The sequence below is a fragment of the Pagrus major genome, chromosome 10, assembly GCF_040436345.1.
Source record: "Pagrus major chromosome 10, Pma_NU_1.0".
Classification (NCBI taxonomy): Eukaryota; Metazoa; Chordata; class Actinopteri; order Spariformes; family Sparidae; genus Pagrus; species Pagrus major.
The window spans coordinates 6,998,149-7,021,395 of NC_133224.1; the positions used below are offsets into that span (position 1 = coordinate 6,998,149).

Sequence of the window (23,247 nt, forward strand, 5' to 3'; positions counted from 1 at the left end):
AACTCACCTTAAAGCACAACACAGTTTCATTCTGTTTTACTTCATAATAATTCCTAATTATGAGTTTAAAAAGTCGTGATTGTAAAATAAATCGAAATGATGACATGAAAGTTGAAATTTATCACATGATTATGAATTGCTATCATGTAAGTTCGACTTTTTAACTCATAAATATGACTTTTTATCGAATAATTATCACTTGTTTCTCAGTATTTTGACTTATATCTCATAATTATGACTTTTTGTTAAATCAAGGCTAAGATTTCATCTTTTTTTTTCTTTAACTGGCTGAAATGGGCTTCCATAGCTGAGGAACCACTCCTAAATATTAAAGGTGCACTATGTAGTTTTGGGGAAGACAAGAGAAAGATCCTCACTGACTGATTTTTTTACTAAATAAACATCACTCTTTGTTTTCACGACTGAATAAACAAACTGATCTTAAAGGACGACACAATCTTTCATACGGTTTGTTTATACGTGGCGGACCCTGCCACCTTTCTAGCTTCACACAACAACACTTTCCTCCGAGAGCAGCTTGTTTATTCACTCGTGGAAAGTTACCTCGTCGATATTTTAAAAAATATAAAAATTCTGAGGTTTAAATTTTAAAATCTACATAGTGCCCCTTTAACGCCAGAGCGCCTGCAGTACCGCGGTCCACCTGAACGAGGGCGCTGTTGCTCTCCGTTTGTACGAGTGCTGGTTGGGAACATGGTGGTGGATCAGCAGCCAGTCAAGACAGCAGGATAACAACACAGCAGAGATCATAATTATAAGAACTGGGAGTTTGTTTTTAAAAAGAGGCAATACATATATGCAACGATTGTGATTAACCTGCGAGTCTTCTGGCAGATCAAGAGTCAAGAGAGAAGCAGATCCGGATTTTTTTTACCACTGTGACTGTGGAAAGACCTGAGGTGGAGCTTTTGCTGGAATCGACTTGCCTCCTAGCTAGCTGGCTAACATGCAGCTTTAGTGTTTGAATTTGCACGAAAACGGGACATATCGAGCTGGATTTTTGCATGGACTGCCACTATCTCGACCGCTTTAACACCCAGCCATCCGCACACGGTCGAAGTCATGCTCGCCCCTTCCGTCTTGCAGACATAGCAGGTTAGCTAGCCCCCGCTAAAGGACCGACTCGCTGGCGCGGCCGCGGCCGAACTCGCGGCGCGTTCGATCGGCCCGTGGACCAACGCGATGCCGCGGCTTGAAGGCGGCCTTTCCGTTGAGCTAACTTCAGGAAGCTAACGCTAGCTGGATACAGCGAGGCCGCTTCAGGTGGTCGTTCACTCACATCCCGCAGCCGGCTCATCACACAAGTCACAGCTCGAAGTAGAGGAGAAACTTTCACTCTGCACGGCGCTTTCATTTTTATAAGCCCAGCGGCGGAGTTAGCTAATGCCGGCTAATCTGCTAATTAGCTAGCTAGTTCGTTAGCCAGAAATGCAAAGCCAACACAGCGTTTGGGTTGCGTGTTGTTTACAGTGTGCTAGCATATACATATCTTCCACTTACAGTCACTTTGAAAACGTGTTAGGCTGCTCTGCTATTTAGCTTTTCCCCCCCATATCAAACTGAGGTACGTCAGTTAGCATTAGCTAGCCCCATAACACATCAGTGGAGATAATATCGCTAACACAGTCAATCACACAGGGCACTCATGCTTTTTTTCCTAACATAACCTATGCAACCAGCGACATTGAGGCAGTCTTTAGGCTGTGTGGGATTATTAAAGTTGGCACAGCAGCCGAGAGCCACGCATGTAAACAAGTCTGTCTGCGTGTAAGCTCGTCCTGAGCCATTTCATTGCAGGGTGCCACTAGATATCATCCAAGATCGCGCTGTTCTGTCACCTGGACTTCAGGTATGCTTGGTGAATCAACACATCTTCCAGGAATTAGCTTTACAAAGACACTGGAAGGCACGGGAGTTGTTGACCTCCTGCAGCAGAGCGAGACATATCAGCCATTCATTCATGATTGATGACCTTTGAGGAAGCAGACTGTCCTTTATTCATTTGCCACTACAGCTGAACCCATATCAAGCCACTAACAGCCTTTATATCTTATAGCTTTTTGTTTTTAACCACTAATGCAGCACAGTGGAAACGCAGCCTGAGGACTTTGTTTTTTAAGCTCAGCCGCTGCCTAAACTGGAACCACTGGAGGTTGGATGGGAACATGAGGAGCACTCTGTCTGATCTGAACCAGCTTCCGAGTAGCTCGAAGATCTGATCAAAGCACAACACAGAGCCCCCATTGTGTGGACCGAAGACTGACGAGGAAAGAGACGATGGGGATGATGATAAAAGAGGCCCAGTGACAGCGTCGATCCCGCACCAGGAAGCAGAGGAGCGTCACACGGCTGCAGACATGAGCCTCCGCCAACCCACCTCCACGCTGGACAGGTACGAGCCTCGCACGCCGCCGCAGCCAGACAGTTTTCAATTTCTGTGGTTGGGGATGCACACCTCAAAAATGTAGCACTCAGAGATCATCCTTAGGCGGCTTTGATTGGCCGAGGTCCAGTCTGTCCGCTGGAAATACCTGTCAGACAGGTGTTTACTGGGAGAGGAAGGAAAATACTGTATGCATGACATATCAAGCTTTAAACAAAAGACTTTACAATCATGTTTAGACTGTTTGTTCATAATGGATGGCAAAAATGCTCACACTTAATAAATGTAGTTGAGAGGAAGTATAAGGAAAAAAGATACACAAGTAAAGTACCTCAAACTTGTACTTGGGTTCATTCCATCACTGATTGTTCCAAATATCAGTTATCGGTCTCCTTGATTTCTAGTAATCGGTATCAGCCCTGGAAAACCCATAATTTACACACCCTGTCACAGAGGGTGGCAACATGCTCCCTCGACGGCCCATCAATTAATTCAGACAAGAAGAAGGATGCTGCATTCATGTGCTCCTCCTGAGTTGTGAAGTCTGTCTTCTGACTTTGATGTGTCAGCAGATAATGATGTTCGCCCGATGTCTCGGCACATCCCTAATTTTGAATGTCTATTTGTTGTTGGATCATCTCCGCCAGCTGTTTGTAGCTCCGCCACTGCTAAAACTTGATGTTCATCCTGTTTGTCGTCGCCACGTAGCCGTGCACTGTGTTTCTGTGTTCATCTGTGTAGATGCATCTGTGTCTTGATCACGTGTCTTTCCTGTTTCTCCCGCTGTCAACTTCTTTCTCTCCTTGTGCACGTGTCCACTACTGTGTCTGTGTGTGTCATGTGACAGCAGGGCGGCCAATAAGAAAAACGCCCACCTGTTCAGGTAGGACAGCTGTCCTGTGAGGGCTCATGTCAGGGTTTGGGGTTAATGACGCCTACAGATTGTAGACTGTAGCTGCGGCAGCACTTTTTTAAGATGCTTGGGCTCGACGCAGCAGAGGAGGTGGAGTTAGCAACAGGCAGTATTTTCAAACACATAAAAGGCATTTCAGTCGCTCAAATTGGATTGTAGCTCATTGGTTTGCAGCATTTAATATCCCTGGCATGTAAATCATATTCAAACACTGAATTTTATAGCTACATTGATGGAGAAACTCTCATTATAGCGCCACCTAATCATGCCAGTGTTGACAGGCGTTATGATGCTGATTTGGTGGATAAGATTGATTCAACCCCAGTTGGTCATTTTATATTCAGTGCTGACTCCACCTACCACCACCTACTCCGAATAAATCAGTCCATTCGAATAGTTTTGGTTCGATAAATTAAGATTTGGCAAGACTGGCTGCAGGGACACATCCAATGATCCTTCTCACGATCAATGAATTCCTCCGTAATTCTGATATTATGTTCTTTTTTAGTACTACAGATGAAAAAATGCACTCTTGTCCAACTCTGGCACATTTCCAGCAGGTCTGCAACTAACGATTATTTTCATTATAGATTCATCCGCTAATTTTTTTCCAGATTATTTTTTTACTCGCTCAAAAAAACGCTCATGCTCATCACAATTTCCCAGAGCACAAAGTGACGTCTTCAAATCGCTTCTTTTGTCCAACTAACAGTCCAAAACCCCCAAACTCTTCATTTACTGTCATACATGTCAAAGAAAAGCAGCGAATCGTCACATTTATGAAGCTTGAGCCGGCTAATGTTTGCTTGAAAAACAACTAAAACGATTAATCGGTTATTAAAGTAGCTGGCAATTAATTTTCTTTCGATCGACTAATCGTTGCAGTGTTTTTTTTAATGTGCTCTGTCCCCGTTAAAATAACGTTTGTTACCCAGAATCTAAGTTAAAAGGGTTTTATGTAGTTTGGAGAAAGAAATTCAGAAACTCAGAAAGGTAATATTTACAATATTGATTAGGAAACTTAAATAAACTAAATAAGCCTTCCTGAAGGGAAAATAAGATCCCAAGAACCCTGTTTAAAGCTAGAAAGGTGGCAGGGTCTGCCACATATAAACAAAGTACAACAGTACTACATTTTGTTGTTCAATAAGGTCATTTTGTTTTGATTAGTTCATCCAGTCATGAAAACAAAGACAGTTTGTTTATTTAGTTTGTTTAGGCGTAAAACAAATCAGTCTCTGAAGATCTTTTTCTTCTGATTTCTTCCCAAAAGCTGCATAGTGCACCTTTAAATCTTTGTATTGTTTGTGTTGTCTGACCAAAATTTCTAAACCCAAAGAGTAGTTAATATTATGAGGAGCAAATCCTCATATTCAAGAAGTTAGTTACTTCTTAAGCTTCCTGCTTTTTAAAAGAAAGTGTGTAATTTATTGTTTTTATAAGTTTCCTTGATTCACTCAGCCTCTAACTGACTCATTGTTTCAGCACTAACTTGGTCTACAGTCAGTGTTTTTCCAGCTCTTAATAAATCCTAACTAATCTATCTTAATGGGTTAATAAGTTTCACTTTTTTGCTTTCAGTTGTCCCTTTAAGCCAACAAGTCACTGGACCTCTGGAATAATACCAAATCACATCAGTGTTTATTCTGTGTCCATGCGTCACACACCCTTAAATAAATATCTTCTTGGAAGTGAAGGCTGCTCTCAGTGTTTACAATCTGTACGAGTGTAAAGGGCGCGGGAGTGATTTGAACTCGTGGTCAGTTTCTGTGTCCTCTCACATCAGGGTTGGTCTTCATTCTGAAATTCTTCTTTTCTCTTTCCCCCCCTTTTCCCCTCTTTATCTGCTTCTCCCTTCTTTTCTGTCATGCTTCGCTTTCAGCCCCTTTGCTGCTTGGTGAGTTTTCCCGTCGACTGCTTCCTCTCATGCATTTAAACCTTCCCTCCTTCTCTTTGGCCTGCTCCATCAATCTTTATCTATCTCACCTTCAACGATTCTCCCTCTTCTCATTTATTCACTTCAGATCTCCCTTTTCCCAGTCCAATCATCCCTCCCAGAGCGTTTTCTGAAGTGTCTTTCCATGCCAAACTTTTCTTTCTCCCGTCTCTCAAACCCAGGCTCAGCAGTCTGACCATCGGGGACTCGGAGCGCAAATCCTCTGCCACCCAGCAGAGGGAGCCAACGGCCGACATCACTGCTGAGAGTACCGGTAATCACAACATCCCAAGCCGTTTTTTTTTTTTATCATTGAATATCCCCCAGACAGCCTTTACATCCCTCTGTCCTCATCTCCCAGGAGGTCCTGGTCTTGTCCAGAGATGTGTGGTCGTGCAGAAGGACCAGCTCGGTTTCGGCTTCACAGTGTGTGGAGAGAGAGTCAAGCTAGTGCAGAATGTCCGACCAGGTGAGACACGTGGGACACAGCTGACATTTTATCTTATTTTAGACAAAGAGGTGTTAAAAAAGTAGCGAGAAAGTTACGAGATCAAATGTTTGGACTTGAATAAATACGTTGACACACACTTTAAGATCCCGGTCTTCATTTTCACAGGCGGTGCAGCAGTGAAGGCCGGGGTCCAGGAAGGGGACCGAATCATAAAGGTTTTTATGACTTTCTATCACACTGAATCTGAGAGTTGTTGCTCGATTCCTGTTTTTAACGTGGCTTTTCCGTCTTTCTGTCCCTCAGGTGAACGGCTCGCTGGTGTCCTCCATGTCCCATCAGGAGGTGGTGAAGCTCATCAAATGTGAGTTGTAAATAACAGTTGTTCTGTGTAGTTTCTGTAAAAAACGCCTGTTTTATGTCTTTTCGTTTCTTCGCGTTCAACCGATTCCATTTTTAATCGTCTCTCAGCTGGAACGTACGTAGCCCTGACACTACAAGGACCGCCACCTTCAACCGCTGCCTTGCCCTTAGAGCCCCTCCCCACTGACCTCTCGCCCAATCAAAGAACGTCTCTGGGTGGGGAGGCTCCACCGCCACCACCTCCACCCTTGCCCTCTGGACCGAGCAGCACCCCTTCCCAAAGAATCACTGGACCCAAACCACTACAGGTGAATGACATTATATTAAGGATTAATATAACTGAGTGGACAGAAACAGAGCTGAAGTAATATAAAGATTGTCATATTTATTTACAATATTTGTCGTAAACGTGTGTTTTAGGACCCAGAAGTACAGAAACATGCCACTCAGATACTCAGGAAAATGCTGGAGCAGGAAGAAGCTGAGCTGCAGGTACACTCACATATAAACAATACCCTGGACTGAAATCCTGCACGCTTCCTCCTGTATATGCAAAGATCCCTTGGTTCAGCATGCTATCCGTTTGGTTAATTGCAATGCAGTTTGTCGCTAAAATCTTGCTGTTGACAACCAGACGTGACCAATTCACTTCACAGGACTTGATGGAGGAGCAGTTGAAGAACCCGTCGCCGTCACTGGAGGAGCGGATTGAAAGTGCCAAGAGGAGAGCTCACCAAGTCAGGGTCAAGATCCAGCAAGATCTGGTGAGGAGACGAAAAATTAATCTGGAGCCCTGTCGGGGTCTGCTTTTAACTCAAACCTCAGTTAATGCCGCTTTAATGATGACATTCCTAATTTGCTTTTGAAGCCGGTGCTGAAAATGACCATTTGCCTTTTTTTCTGCTTCTCCAGGAGGGAACGCGATCAGAGTCTGTCACGAGCTACGTCATAGCAGGAGAAGGTTTGTATCTCTTTATACTTTACGCCTCTTCAATTACATCTGTCAGTGCTGCAACGATTCACATTTGATTTAAAGGTGCACTATGTAACTTTTTGAGCGACTGTCGAACCCTTTGTTCGAATGTATATTAACAAAAATGTAAACATATGGCTTTTAAAGTGCATCTAAAACTCACGTTAGCTCGTGGAAACTACCATTCCTTGTGTCAAGAGCTCTGTCTGTTTATAGACATGTAAAAAAAAAAAAGTTGCATAGTGCACCTTTAATGTTAAGCATGCACAGTTCCTGATTTAATTAGACTCCTTATCAGCCAAAAATACACAGAAATCAGTCAAATAAAGGAAGATGTCATAATTTGTGGTATTAGATCAGACTGTACCCCTCGTTATCCGACATACAGCAAGACTCATAAGTCGCTGGCCCAAGTTAATATAGCCCGTTAAGTTTTAAAGCCATATACACGCAAAAAATATATCAATTGTTATAATTGGTGTAAATCTCCTCTGTACTCCTGCAGGTCGACTGTCAATGGACTCGAGCGAAGGAGACATGGAGGTAGGCTGCACCATCTTGTGTTTCCATGAGATCGTCTGTGTGTGTTTGTGTATGAGACGATCCCACTCATCCCGTCCCCCTCGTCCTCCCTCCCTCCCTCCCTCCCTCCCTCCCACTCCTCCTCCTCCTCCTCCTTCCCCAGGCCTTTGAGAGTCCCCACTCCTCCCCCTCATCCTCCTTCAGGACCCCCCAACACCGACGGCAGAACTCCGACACACACACCCTGTCTGACTTGGTGAGATGGACACATTCACTTGCTTTCACTTTTAAGACCGTTGGCAGTAGCTCACATGTAGTGTAAACACTGTATCGTCACGAGCGCCCTTCTGCTGAGGTTGTACTGAAAATACAGAAACAGTTTTAGTTGCAAAGACGAGGTCTGAATCACCTGCTGCATACTTGTGGTGTTGATTCATGTGTTTCTTTGCCGTGTACAGTAGCAGTTCTTTCCTCTTCATCTGCTCCTCTCTGTTTCCGTCATGCATCGCTGTGTCTTCATAGCTGTTTAAAATGTACGAGACAAGCTGAGAGACTGAAGACAATTTATCACCACAACCTTTCATTTTTCACGTCATCCGACTCAGTTTAATAATCCTCGACTGTGTGTCCTTGTGCTTTCATTTCTTGAAATCTGCGTGTTTGTGTGTGTCTGTGTTCAAAGAGCGGAAAGGCCCAGATCATCGGCCCCGAGGAAGAGGATGAAGAAAATGACGGCTATGCATTTAACGAGGTGAGATGCGGATCATGTGGATCCAGCAGACGCTCGTTGATCTCTCCATCGATACAAGTATTCACGTTTTCTCCGTCTTTCTCTCAGATGGACGGTCCGTTCCAGGACATCGAGCTGTTGAAGTCACGGCCGGCACACATGGCCGTGTTCATGAGATACGTCTTCACCCAGCTTCTAGACCCAAACCCTCTGGTCAGTCATTACATCATGTGTTTTTTAGTACATTTTAACAAATGTCCTTTAAGTCTTTGAAGCTAGGTTTCCACGGAAATGTGCAAATTTTAACAGAATTTCCTAAAAAATTGAAAGAAGTTGTCCACAGCCAGTTTAAATGAACAAACGCGTTGCTTATGCAGTTGTGGGTTTGCTTGCTCCTAATCACAGTTACATCTGTCTTCAACAGCTGTTTTACCTGACGGTGGAGGCCTACCTGGGCTCTAGTCCTAAAGACGCCCGAGCACTTGCACCTCAGATCTGCTCCCATTTCCTGGACCCAGATGCTGTAAGTACCAACGTGCCTTAATGCTTTTATATATTCTTATGTTTATCTTTTATATACCAGTGTTGGAAGCACTTGCACTTGGCATCACAGACATTAAATGATAACCACTTTACTGTATACCATGTAACAATATTTATACTCCCTGCATCTGTTGTTATTACTGTAACATTACAGAATTGGTGTCTGAAACATAAAAACAATGCTGTTTCTTTTTTCCCCTGTAGCCTCTGAAAATCAAAGTGCGAGAGGAGTATCTCACTGATATAGGTAAGACACCTAAAAGCTAGTCGAGTTGTGGGCTCGCTCAATTTATTTGTATCTTCAATCAAAGATTTGTAAGGTCTTCGTTCACGCGTAACTCACTTTAATAACCATATTCCTACATATGGATCAACCCTGCCTCTGCATGGGACCACATGTATACTGCATACCTTTATACTTACCTGCAATACTGGAATAAGAAAATGATGTTTTGTACTAAAAATCAGTAAATTTGGTTAAAATTCATCTAAAAAAAATACCTGTAAATTCCTGACATACTGTTGTGTCCATCTTCCCTTCAGAAAATCGACTTCATGCTCAGGAGGACATCCGAGGACCTCTGTCTGAGCTGCAGCAGCAGGTGCTGCCGGACATCCAGGACCAGATACAGGACTACAGGTACATTACCTAAGATGTTTTGGCCTCTTAGAGCTTGTGTAACTGCTCTGTTTAGGTAGAATAATGACCACAAAGGCACAAGAGTTTTGATAGAATTGCTGTATTCACAATAACATGTCAACATGTGTTTCATAGGAACAAGCAGATGATTGGTCTTGGCTCTCTGTTTGGAGAAGGAGACCTGCAGCAGCTGGATGGAGACCCGGTGAAGGAGAGACAGGTGGTGGACAGGCAGGTCACCGCCCTCTGGGAAATACTGTGAGTGTGGGACTTCCGCAGATAAAGCTGTTGCATCATGTTTTTCCTGTCACTAAAATCTGTAAAATTGCAACAAGGTTTCGGTTCACTGCGAGCTGATACACCGAAATGATGTCAAATTAGACAAGATCAGGCTGCGTCTCTTTTATTACATGTTTTATTTCCAAATGTAGACCAAAAACTGCAAGTTTCAAGTAAAATCACATACATCGGTTTGCTTCAACATGTGGCACCGCTCCTGAAGCGAATATAAGCACACCCACACTGACACTGCAGGACCAGGTTTGCCTGGCAACCGGGTCAGATGTTCAGGGCCCAATAAAATAGTTATTACAAAGCAACAGAAGGAGCTCATAACAAAGGTCATTACCACAGCGGCAAAACCTAGAAACCACATGACATTTACTCCTTTGACTTTATACACACACGGGCTGATTCCCGTCACATGACTGTGGCACTACAGTCTGTTTCTTGCATCGCTGTTTATACACTGGACGCTACGCTGGATATCTCTTTGAAAGCCTGCTGTTTCTTGTGGAGAGAGTTAACCGCCTTTTTATGTCTCTCCTTGTGTTCCCGCTGCAGATCAAAGCACGAAGAGGACAGAAGGTAAAAGAAGCGACATCGTCTGCTCCGCCGGAGAGGAAATATAATTTAACAGCAGCACGTCTGAGAGATTTAATGCTTCCTCAACACCTTTCTTTGTTTGTTGTCTCCCTCCACCATGTTTGTCCTCCCTCTCCACCCTCTCCCTCAGTTCTCCTCTGGCGTCTGCCGTGCTCCTCTACCTGCGTCATTCTGGCATCAAGCTGAGAGACTCCAAGGTGTTCCCCGGTCTGAGCACAGAGAAGGAGAAGTGGCTCGCTTTCTTAAAGACGAAAAAGGTAAGAGCCGCAACCGCCCTTGTGTTGTTTTTCCTGTTGAAGGGGACGATGTAACAACAATGTATTAAGAAAAAAAGGACTGGATGGAAGTCACGGTTCATTCATTGATTATATGACTTCCTGGCTCCTCTCTCCACAGCTGACCGGTACCAAGAAAGAGAAAGATGGAGAGGATAAAAAGAGAAATCCCATCCTGAAGTACATCGGCAAACCCCGGAACACATCCCAGTCCAGTAAATACACACACACACATTCATACATAGAGTTTGTCGAGGTTTGTCGAGCGCTGACAGCATCGGCCCACTGGCACACCACATTAGAAGCACGCTGACACGCACACACATGTGACACCGTCACTCGATGTGTCTGTCAGACGATATTGATTTCTTTCTGCCCTCTGTTTGCCCTTTTATTGTTTTACAGGTTTATTTATTGATTTATGGATTTTTCATTGTGTCCCGTTGTTCTGATTTCATTGTTTCTGTTTGGTTCATTTTGGTTTTGTAGCATTCCATGTCCCGTTGTCACCCACCGAAGGTATTTATTTTTATATCACTGCACTTCTTTGCTTTTATTCTTTGGTTAAATTTTGCTTATTATAAGTTATTCTTCATAGATTCCAGCTCACTTTATACACATCAGCCCTTTCTGCTGATTGTGTGTGTGTCTGTGCTGTTTTATCACACTGTGTAATCGTCTGTGTGTGCAGTCCGTCCCGGCAGTGTGAGGAACATCATTCAGCAGTTTGAGAATAACACCGACACCGTGGGAGAGGAGGGAGGAGACGCTGCCGACGTCCAGAGGCTCTCCTCCAGCAGCCTGGGAGAAGACAGCATGGACAGGTACCCCTGAAGTCTAACTGGAGTATAAACTCAACATCAGCTTACAGGAACTTTCACGCTTAATGATTTCATAAAATGTTTTTCTGTCACGCAGCCCTACGGTCTTAGTGCGTCTGGCACGTAGCGAGTCGTTGAAGGCTCAGGGAGAAGGGCGTCGGCGGGGCGTCGTCTCGGGGACGGAGTCCGTCCCTCGCTCTCGTAGCGACGTGGACATGGAGGACTGCGGGGAGGAGAGGGAGGGGCCGGGCCTCAGGCCGCTGCAGCACAGCGCCTCGTCGTCCGCCTCCAGCAGCTCTGCACGGTAAAGATGAGATGATACTTGGATACAGACTTCTTTTAAAACGATACTAAGGTTGGGTTTGAAAATGCTTCTCCGATTCACATTAATCTTCATTTGAATTATTCAGTTTCGATTAATAAAAATCCCCTGATCAGTCATTTATTATATATCTTTATATTTTTTAACCACAAGTCTCTGACGACATTTAATTAAATTCTTTATGCAAACATTAATATTTTTAATACTGCACCAGGATGGAGCTCAAAATGAGCTTCAAGGACTCAAACCTCTCCCCTTTTAATGGGAGCTTTACATCCCAAACAACCCGGACCTCATGCCATCTCTCTCTCCACTCTCTCTCACACTCAGGTCTCTAGAGAACCCTACACCCCCATACACCCCTCGGTCTAGACGCAGGTGAGTTTCCTCGTCACCCCCCTAGATGATTGATGACCAGTTTAACTAATTGTCTGGCAGGAACTATAAATAAAGACGGCTGGCTTCTTTCCCACATGCAAAACTGAAGGTTTGGTGTACAAGAAAGAAAGACATTTTTTATAATAGCCACGTTTGTGTTCAGAATTGTTTATTTTATCCATATAATACGTATGTTTTCTGCAACGACCTGTCCATCCCCCTGTCTATCCACGTCGGTCAATCTACCTTTGTTTATGTGTGTGCGTGTGACCCTGCAGGAGTGTCGACTCACCATTGGCGCTGCTGCCGGACACCGCGGCGCTGGAGGAGGAGGTGTGCGACGGTCAGAACTGGCAGGACACGGTTCCTCCTCAGCTCCTCGCCACACTCAGTCCGAGGGAGGTGGACAGACAGGCCGTCATATACGGTAGGAGTCAATAACTAGTGTCCGTTGTTAATAATAGATCACAGGTATCTCGTGGTCGTTCGCCGATGTGTAATTATCTGCGTTTGCTTCCCCGTCATCAGAGCTGTTCACCACCGAGGCGTCTCACCTGCGGACCTTGAGGGTCCTGGACCAGGTCTTTTTCCAGAAGATGAGGTCTGTGCTGAACTCTGATGAGCTGGCCTGCATCTTCCCAAACCTGCCCCAGGTCTATGAACTCCACGGTCAGTCTGTGTGCTCTTTCTTTGTGTGTGTCAGGGTTTTTATATGCAGGTCTTTACACCTATTTTCAAATCAAACATGAAACTATGAAGCATGGAGAGACACTACTGGTGACTAGGATACAATTTTAACTCATATATCACCATGACACTTTTTTCAGATTTTGTTTTGTATTGGAATAAGCAAATGAAAAAAAGTGACCAGTGTATGAAAAAACACTGTTTTTACCTGTAGTGTCTCCCCTTAAAAAAGGGAAATTGAAGAAATGTCATGTCCATGCTCTGTGCTTCTTCTGTCTCTGTTTCTGTGTGCACATTAAAGTGAGTTGTACTTTGAGTCAACATGTATTCAGGCCTGTATTCTGCCAAGTAAATAATAATTACTGAAGCAAATACCAGGCGAAGGTCGTAACCGTTGAATGCAATCTCAGTCTGAGTCAATATGTGCTCTGGGCTTTAATTTAGAACATGGAAGTATATGGTGTTAAATAATTGCCACACTAGAATAGCAAAGTGTTTTGTTTTGTACCATATGATTAGCTGGTACCGTTTGAAATAAATTGTATTAGTCACTCTTCATGTTGCTCCTGCGTTGCTTCTTCGCAGCGAGTCTGTGCGAGGCGATGAAGAAGCGAAGAGAAACTCCCATCGTTCAGGACATTGGGGATGTCATGCTGGCCAGGGTGAGTGAGATGATCACCGACATCATTTTATCTCAATTTTCATCATCTAATTTCTGCTGTAATGTGAGAGGCGTTTGCTGAATTTAGTGTGTTAACAGTGGTGTGCGTTTCTTAGTTTGAAGGTGCAGCCGGAGACGAGTTTCAGGAACAAGCGTCACAGCTGTGCAGCCAGCAGTCTCAGGCCCTGGAGCTCATCAAGAACAAGCAACGCAAAGACCCTCGCTTCGCTCACATCATCCAGGTACACACTCACACACGCAAGCACACACACTTGTAGATATATACATACGTGTAGCTGTTGTGTGCTTATTTATGTGACATTTGTTCAGGAGTGTGAAGCTAGTCCTCACTGTCGGAGGCTGCAGCTCAAAGACCTGCTGGTGTCAGAGATGCAGAGACTCACCAAGTACCCGCTGCTGCTGGACAACATCATAAAACACACAGAGGGTGAGGAATGGCATAGATGGCATGAACACGAGAAAACTTGCCAAACAAGAAGACATTTTTAAGATATCCTTGTTTTTTTCTCTCATTTAGCTGGTGCATCAGACCTCCCCTCACTCCAGCGGGCCCAGGCGTGCTGCCGAGGCATACTGCAGGCCGTCAACGAAGTCGTCAGGGAAACAGAACACCGGCAACGCCTCAGCCAATACCAACGCAGGCTGGACGCTGCCCCTCAATTCAAGGTGCTCAAATACTTTCTTCTGGTTAACCTGTTCCTTCCTCGTTCACTTTGCTCATATTGTAACGAAAGCTACAGAACCGTGTCCAACAGAAGCTTTTCCCTTCTCTCTAACAGAATCTGGACTTCTCCACTAAGAGAATGATTCATGAAGGTCCTCTCACATGGAAAGTCAACAAAGATAAGCAGATAGGTCAGTACCTCTTTGAGGACACTTCAGATTTATTATAGTTTTATGTTTTTCTTTAGTTTTTCAATTTAGAGAATAAAAAAAAGCTAGGTGCAGCATCCAAGTCTTACACCTTTCATAAATGTGGGTGTGATTTTATCTTTATCTTTGTTCGTTTTCTAAGTACTAAGTGTCTTTAAAAGTCTAGTTCTTAATTTTTTCACACCTAGTTTTAGGTTTAAGTTAACTTTCAGTACTTTTTATAATGATGCTGGGACATCTAATGTGCCATCAGTTTGGTTTCATACCCATTTAATCACACCTCTCCTTTTCCCTCCATCAGAGATTCAAGCACTGTTGCTGTCGGACTGCCTGGTCCTTCTGCAGAGGGGCCCAGATGACCGGCTGCAGCTCAGATATCCATCCCGCTGGCTGGGTGGAGGCGGTGGAGGAGGCGGAGACAGCAAGACCTCCTTCAGCCCTCTGGTGAAGCTGGACTCGCTGCTTGTCCGCTCAGTAGCTACAGGTAATGCTGTGGTAATATTTAATAAAGCAGATTTTAAAACTTAGCTTTTTTTTGTGGTGCTGATCTTGTGATTTCACTCCAGACAACAAAGCCCTCTACATCATCAGCACCACAGAGAGGCAGATCTACGAGCTGGTGGCCGGGTCGTCATCAGAGAAAAACACGTAAGCTCTTTTCTTAAACTCTTCATCTCACAGCGTTCGTACAAAGTCTTGTAGGTTTGGAAAGCTTAATTTTAACTGTTTTATTTTCAAGGTGCCTGGAAGGAAATTTCTGCTTTTCAAACAGTTGACTGTTGATTTTTTGTTTCACAGCTGGAAAGATTTACTTGAAAAGACCATCTCATCGGCAGGCGGTTCATCACCCCTGATCAATCATGGATCCATTCCTATATCGTTAGTAAATCTTCTGTCTGTGAATAATAAAGTGATGGAATTTGTTAACGTCTAAGACACGTTACGTATTATTCTATTACATGTCTTTTCATTTGCTTCTTTTCTTCTTTTTAAACATTTATTTTCATCACCTTGCATATACTTAATGTGTGTTGTGTGTGTATTTTTTGTAGTTCACCCAGTCTACGCAGTGCGTCTCCAGTGTCAACTGGCAGTAATACGTATGCAGGTAAAAACCATTATAATGACCAGAATCTACTAATTTAACCGTACTCTATTTCGTTTCACAAATATTTGACAATCTCGCTGGCTGTAGCAAGGCTTTGATTATTATTATTATTTTTACCCTTCAACTGTTTGAAATCTTCCAGACAACTCCTTGACGGAGCAGTCGGACTCCATGGAGACTCATTCCTCCAACGACGACATTGTGCTCTCAGCCAACTCTCCTTCGGACCAATCAGAAAGAAAAGCAGCCGGTGTGGCAGAGGCCGCTTTACAAGACGGTGAGAAGGAACCACAAACTGTTCGATGTTATACTTGTGGTAACACTTTAGATCAAGGAACATACATTAACCATTAACTAGCTGCTTACTAGCCGTAGCATATTGGAGACATGCAGGCGTGCCCTTCACAAGCAGCCCGGTGGCAAATGCCGCCATGCCGTATTTTGATCTCAGTGTAAGTATATAAATAGCTTTTTAGTAACCAGCCTAATCTTTTTTCATTTTGTTGTTTTCATGCCTCCGCAGTTGAAACACTGAGGCAGCTCATATTGCGGGATTTGGAAGAGGACGGTTGGAGCCACGATTCAGACGACACGCCCACTAACGAGACGGCCAACGAGAAGAGCTCGTTCACAGAAAGACAACGGCCAGAGTCTCTGGAGACAGTCCTCAACTTCAGCACCGACGAATGGGAGGCAGAGCCTGGGGAGGTCCCGCCACCTGAAGCTGAGCAGCCCAGCGTCCAGGTCGTGAGGAAAGGTAACGGATCAGATCAAGAAAAGCTTTTATATAGCCATCTTTGACTCTTCAGCAGGGCTGGCTGATCACTCTGAGGTCATGCAATTCTCAGATATAAATTTGAAAGTTATCAAGCATGAAGTTGTTTCCCTGGAGGTGAATATTTAGTGTTGATTGGTTGAACTCAGAGTGAATTCAGCTCATTGTGCTTTCTGTTTTTGGATTAAATCTGGGTGTCTTTGATGGCTGCCTTTCTTTGCATGTTTTTCTACACTCGGTGATCTGTTATTTTGTTTTCTGAGACTTTCTCTCTTCTTCTTTTGTCTGCTTGCTTCTCACAACACGATCCACTTGCTCCAATATCAACATCTTCCCTCACTCTTTATCACTCCTTTTTCATTCACGTACAAAACACTTCTTTCTCTATCACACGTCTATCTTCTGTGCATAGCTGTGGTTGCGGGTCCTTCTTCTTCTTCCTCTGTCCCTGACGACATCACTGATGATGTCACCCTCCCCTCCGACCAATCATCCAAGCCGAGAGGCGAGGCCACTGAGCAGGGTAATAAAGATAATAGATAAAGAATATCATCTATAATTAGAGTTGTTGTTAATTTTACTCACTGGCACACTTTCTGTTTGTCGTCACATTTCTGCACTCCAGGGAACACTTTCTACTTAGTAATGCCTACAGAGCAGGGAGAGAGCGTCACAGACGACCCCAACGACCCTCCCACCCCCACCGCCAGCCACTTCCCTCAGCCTCTGGAGGAAGTGATGTCAACACAGACGAAGCCAGACGAGGACACGCTAGCCTGCGGTCCTGAGCCCGACCAATCAGAGGCTATGCAACTGGAACAAGAAGAAGAAACGGGCCAGTCGCGGGCTGGGAACCAGAGCCATGTGATCAAAAATGTGGATGAGATTTTCCACACAATCGAGGGGTTGATGAGCAAGTTGCGGCAGCTGAAGGTGAGTTTGTGTTCAGGTGGCACCATGTCCATGAACGCAACCATATTTATACACCAGCTCAGGTGTTTTATTTACTATTTTATCTGTCTTTGTCTTCAGTTTCCATCAGTTTCCTTGATTTGTTGTATTTAGGTTTTTTATCTGTCAATGTATATTAAAAAAAATGAGAAAGACTTTGTGAACAGGGGTGGGAACCCATTAACAGCTGCAACCCTGCTAAGTTATTTAGGTTCCCCTCACACAAATGTATTAAACAAATGCATTAATGCCTATTGTAGAAAGTAGTTATTCATTAGGGCGGCTGTAGCTCAGGAGGGAGCTTGGCTCCCCCGGTTGCGTGTCGACGTATCCTTTAGCACAATGCTGAACCCCAAATTGCTCCTGATGAGCAGTTGGCACCTTGCATTGCAGCCTCTGCTCATCAGTGTATGAATGTTTGTGTGAATGGTTGAATGTGACAAGTGTTGTAAAGCGCTTTGAGCGGTCAGTGGACTGGAAAAGTGCTATAGAAATGCAAGTCCATTTACCATTTACCATTACTATTTCCATGATACTTGTGGTCCTCCATAGAAATGAGCCCTACCCCAACAACAGGCAACTAAGTGATCCACGGGGCCAAACATGTCTAAACAGTGGGATATTCTTGTATTTTTAACCCACACAGTATACAATAGCTTGTTGCCTGTTGAAGATTTTTCACCTCTCAGCAGCTGGCATAATTATGTTGATGTCTTTTCATGCCTTTGCAGGACATAGAGCAGGCCCATCACAAGCTTTTGAAAACCCTCAGAGAGCCGTCTGTCAATCAGGAGTCAGAGGACCGACAGTGTCCCTCAGCAACCGTCTCCAGAACACCATCTCTGGATCGCGGCTCAGGAGACGGTAAGGCGGAACTGAATTTGCTTTTTAAAAATGTATAAAACAGTAGCTGATTGTGCAGTTTTATATTATTTTCTAAGCTAAATAATATCTTTGTTTTCTTAAACCAAACCAGGCAAAGAGGGCAGTCCAGCAGAGCCCAAGATTCAGTCGACAGGATTCTGAGCGGATTTACTTGCAGTCACTCAATCTTCATTCAGACGCACCCACATGAACCCACTGTCAGACTCGGGCACCGCAGCCCCGCCTCCCCTCGTCCCTGCATGCACAGGCCAGAGGAACAGAGCCCAGGAAGGACCATGGACGTTTTTTTTTTTTTAATGTTGTGCGGGACAGACTCAACAGGATTTCTGAGGTCAGCACAAGCTCTGACTTCTACTGGAGCGCGCGGGAGTCGAGGGCGGAGCGAGGAAAAAAAGTATGAAGGAACAAAAAGGCAGAAGAAGACTGGTCGTCTGACGAAGAGAAAGGAAAAGTTGGAAGAATCGAAAGTGTAAAACAAATGTTGGATATTTGTGAAGGAAAATGAGTTGTATGTCTTGACTTGAAAGAGCTGGTTGAAGGAACGGAGCAGAAAAGTGTTGAAATGTTAATTTAAGGAAAAACCCGAGGGACCCATCACCCCTGCACTTTACCCACAATACATCCATCTGTCATGTACGTCCTCTACAGTGGACGGATCAGGGACTGGAGATGCCACTGGCCTCCGGGGGTACCCTCCCCCCTACATATGTTGCTTTACACTGAGTTCACCTGCCACCACGGCCGAAGGACTGTGTCTATATAATTCAGGTTATTTGCACTGGGTAAGGAAACCAATATCACACACACACACACACACACACACACACACACAACCATCATTTAACCGTTTCATATCAGAGACACTACAGTTATTGTCATGTTGCAGCAACACTGACATACTCACATTCATCTTTAAGCCTTCTGTTAAGCTACACGATTGCTGCTTGGAAGCATCGGTGCAACATTTTGATCACTGCGTGGTTCATGTTCATTTTTAAGTTCTGGAAACACTACTGCGCTGTTTACTACTGAAATGCTGGCAGGTTTTTATTTTCAGCGCTGCTTCAGAGGCGTACAGGGATCTCAGCGATTTCAAAGCTCAGTGGATTCACACAGCTGTTCTGACCATGTGAAGTTGTTTAGGGTGACATTTGGGAGAATCTTGGTGGGGGGGGGGTTGTGGTTGAAGACGGGCAACATTGACGACGAGCGAGTGGAAACAGAACAAATACAGATTCAAACTAAAACTTGAATTTTCACCGAAGACCTGTTTGTCATTCAATCGAGCCGCTGCCAAATATCACCGCTGACATTGCCTGTCTACACTTTAAGGTTTGACTGTGCGTCCTTTAGCCCCTCTCTCCGGTGTGTCATGCGTGTAAATACCACGGTAAATACTGTGAACCAGCAAAGTATCCCTTCTCCCATCACAACGGTCATACCATGCAAAGTGTTTATATCCATGTAGCCCATATCCAAAGCCATTTAAAGAATTGTGCTCTTTACCAAGTAGCTTTCCAGAGAGACACAAACCCCCTCCTTGCACAGAACAACTTATATTTACTGGGGAAAGCTTTGTAAAATGTAATTTTCCAAACTCAAGTTTACGCACATGGTCCAAGTCAAAAATGATAACTGCTATATGCAACTGGTCTGTGATCGCAGCACAGTTGGAAGAAGGAAAAATGAATTTGAAGGAATGGTTTGACTTCTGGGAAATGCGCTTATTTGCAGAGATCGATACTACTTTCATGTTTGTACTGTAAATACAAAGCTATCCCCAGCAGCTTCTTAGCTTAACTTAGCATAAAGACTGGAAACAGGGAGAATTAGTTAGCCTGGCTCTGTCTTACACCATTTGTACAACAAAATTATTGTGCATATGAAGGGTTTTTAAGTGCACGTAAACCCTTTAAAAATAGGGAAGTGACTTCTTTCCTATTGACAGTAGACAAGTTTACCTGTCTGTTTTTTTTGTGTCACGTTCAACGTCATGAACAAGCTAGAAAACAGGGAACAGTGGAAAGAAGCATCAAATACCTCATCAGACTGCATCCAGAAGACGTTAAAACTTATTCAGAGTTAGTCACACATTTTCCCCGCAGCTGATGATGGAAGTAGCAAACAAGTGAGCCATCTCACTTTTCATATCTCAGAGATTTGCACAAGCGCTGTACTGATTGGGCAGCCAGCAGGGATCTAGTACTGGCATGAAGACCAGAGTCAAAGTTACAATAGTTTATCTTTAATATCTTTTACTTAAGTTTCTCTTTCAGACTTGAGGTTGACGTAAGTTATTACCTCTGTATGCAGATGATACCTAACTTTATATCACAAATTTTTGTAACTCTCTTGCTGAAGCTCTTTAAAGGTGCACTATGTAATTTTGAGGAAGGTTTTTTTAATCAGAAGAGAAATTGTCATTGACAATAAATTATTTTATGCCTAAACAAACTAAATAAACAAACTGACCTTAAAGGACAACACAGTTTCATACTGTTTTACTTTGTCTATATTTGGCGGACCCTTCCACCTTACTAGTTTTAAACTGTTCTGGGGACCTTATTTTCCTCTGAGAACAGCTTGTAAAAAATCTGAGTTTGTAATATTACCCCATTAATATTGTAAATATTGAAATTCAGAGTTTGAATTTCTTCTTCTCCACAACTTTATAGTGCTCCTTTAACACCGATTAAACAGTGTCCGTAACATCAGGGCATGTCACAGCATAATGCCAGAAAACGGGCGAATGTTAGCACATCAAGTCATGTTTCAACATTGCTGATTGTAGCTGGAGCTGTGAATGAATGCTGATTGTACCCTTTACCATTGAAGACAAAAGCCTGATGTTAGTGGGGGGGGTTTCAGTGTAAAAGGGATCTAAGGATTAAATAATACACCTACCAGCGACTCTAAATTCACCAGTTAAGACATTGTATCTTAGTTCCTCATAAAACCAGTGTATTGTTTGTATTAAACAAATGAGATATATTGTGTTAATTAGCTTCAGAAGAGCTGTTAGGCAGATATTGATACCTTTAGACAGAGCCAAGCTAGCTGTTTCCCCGTTTCAAGTCTTTATGTAAAGCTAAGCTAAGCTAACCAGCGGCTCGTTCCAGCGACGTACTAAACATGACAGCGGTACCGATCTACTCATCTAACACTGTAAGAATGCACATAAGTTTGTTTTCTGAAATGTGGAGCTATTCCTTTAACTATTTTTGGATCATATGTAGAAGTAATTAAATATTTTGTACGCCTTGGTTGAGGCACGTGTAACCAGCAAAGACTGACACTAAAGCTAAGTGCTTGTCTTATTTTTCTCAAGCTCCATCTGTCCTGAACTAATTCTAACACAGATGACAGAAAATTTAAACTGTCACAAGGAAAGAGCTTCTCCTTGTACCAGTTAAATTGTATTTTTTCTCTTCCGTTCTCATATCAAGCTGGGCAGAATCACACTGGACTGAATTTTATTTGAGCTGGTTTCAAATACTAACTAGGAGCGCTTTAGTGAGCTACCCAGCCTCTTTACCAGCTTCAAAACTGACAAAACACTACCACATTGAACCAAACCAAGAGCCAAGTATTTACAATCTACAAGCCACTGATTCTACTATGAAAACGATATTTCACTGCCTGGTGGAAGCTTTTCACTCTTTAGCCAAAACACACGGGAGGTGTCGTCGATGAGACGTGCAACTTGGCTGTTGGATATGAACAAAAAAATGAATTGCAGCTTAAAATGAGAGCTAGTTTTAGCAGCTGTATGAACTTGAGTAATTTGTGCTAAAATGTAAAAATGTTCTACCAAAGTGAAATATCTCTTCAGTACCGAAGCTCTGAGAGGCAAAGAGGCAAGTGGAAAAAACAAAATTCTGATGATCCATTTTCTAAGTCTGATCTACATTGTTTTCTCTCTGTTTATGACTCGAGAACAAGGTTTTGCGAGGATCATTTTTCTAAGTTACTTTTTTGCAGCTGTGATTGGGAAGTAGAGAAAAATTGTCAGTATCATTTTGGCCAAAAGAGGCTGAAGTGCACACTTTGGTTAGGTTAAGAATATCGGTGTAAGCCAATCAGAGGCAGAGTTGGGGGATTCGTGAAAACGTAGTGGGCGCACTTCATCCTCTTGTGGCCAAAACAAGTATGACAACAACAAACACAAATGTTAAAAAAAGAAAAAGTTTTATCCTGGCAAACAAAAACTAATTTCAACTTCCAAAACTTTAAAAGTAGAGTAAAAAGTAAAATTAATGAAGTCATAAATCACACTAAAAGGAGGGGGAAAAATGTGATCAGACTTTGAAAATTAATCTTGTGAATTTGTTTTTCCTTATTTGCCCCTCAGAGCCTCCGTTCTTCAGAGGTGTTGAAGGGAACAACGCTGATTTTTAAGCATCTCAGACTAGCTCGTGTTTTTTTCCATGAAAATACAAAAAAAGATTCCTTAGTTTGAACACTGAACATCTTCGCGTACACAAAATATTACACGTGTTCTATGATTTGACAGCTGGTCTGAGCTGGTTGAATCAGAATCTCTTCTCCTCGACAAAAATCTCTTTCCATGCATCTCCTCTTCTTTCCTCTAACTCCAGCATTTTTCATCTCCAATTTCTACCTCTACACTTTAGTTTCTTTATATCTTCCATGATTACTTTTTTCATACTATCTTGTACATTGACATCAGCGTTGTGGCCCTAACCGGCTATAGAAAAAACAAAAAAAGCTGTAACTGATTCCTTTTAAAAAAAAGAAAAAAAAATTGTTGCACAAACTTCCCTGCACGGTGCAAACTACTGTATGCATACACACGTCTTTAACTATCATCTCATTGTCTTTTTATTTTGTGTCTTTTTTTTAAAGAAAAAAAAAGAAATCTTGTTCACTCGTGTAATATAGCGATCAGACCCACTTGTTTTATATATGTTAATTTTTTTTCTGTAAAGCCTTAGTCCTCGTATTTGATTTTATTTTTGTAGATATGATTAAAAAAAAAGGATGTATAAATTATTTTCTTCTCCCTTGTTTTTAAAATTGGTGAGATTGTTTAGCTGCACAGAAGGAAAAAAACGAGCTCATGTCTCAGATTCATGTGTTTTGTGAGATTAAAAAGAAACTGGATAAAGAAAA

The 23,247-nt window shown here is 43.1% G+C and overlaps 1 protein-coding gene across 5 annotated transcripts; it reads left to right on the forward strand.

Moving 5' to 3' along the window:
* The first annotated feature begins 734 nt into the window (after nt 1–734).
* On the forward strand, nt 735–23,247 carry arhgef11 (Rho guanine nucleotide exchange factor (GEF) 11). 5 transcript variants are annotated; one of them, XM_073474560.1, is made up of 42 exons: nt 735–2,413; nt 3,252–3,287; nt 5,436–5,527; nt 5,615–5,722; nt 5,870–5,919; nt 6,008–6,065; nt 6,173–6,372; nt 6,485–6,556; nt 6,721–6,828; nt 6,977–7,025; nt 7,543–7,580; nt 7,723–7,815; nt 8,242–8,310; nt 8,398–8,502; nt 8,714–8,812; nt 9,037–9,079; nt 9,376–9,472; nt 9,608–9,730; nt 10,316–10,339; nt 10,488–10,614; nt 10,754–10,847; nt 11,122–11,151; nt 11,324–11,456; nt 11,551–11,757; nt 12,106–12,153; nt 12,432–12,580; nt 12,682–12,822; nt 13,426–13,502; nt 13,618–13,743; nt 13,832–13,949; nt 14,040–14,188; nt 14,302–14,377; nt 14,697–14,879; nt 14,962–15,043; nt 15,194–15,274; nt 15,448–15,503; nt 15,646–15,780; nt 16,027–16,260; nt 16,691–16,801; nt 16,904–17,211; nt 17,961–18,093; nt 18,206–23,247. In XM_073474560.1, exons 1-42 carry the CDS (start codon nt 2,379–2,381, stop codon nt 18,253–18,255), a joined length of 4,347 nt encoding a protein of 1,448 aa, XP_073330661.1. In that variant the 5' UTR covers nt 735–2,378; the 3' UTR covers nt 18,256–23,247. The 5 variants fall into 5 exon arrangements, with proteins under 5 accessions (XP_073330661.1, XP_073330662.1, XP_073330666.1 ...); XM_073474561.1 differs by having other exon boundaries at nt 3,255–3,287; XM_073474565.1 differs by lacking the exon at nt 16,691–16,801.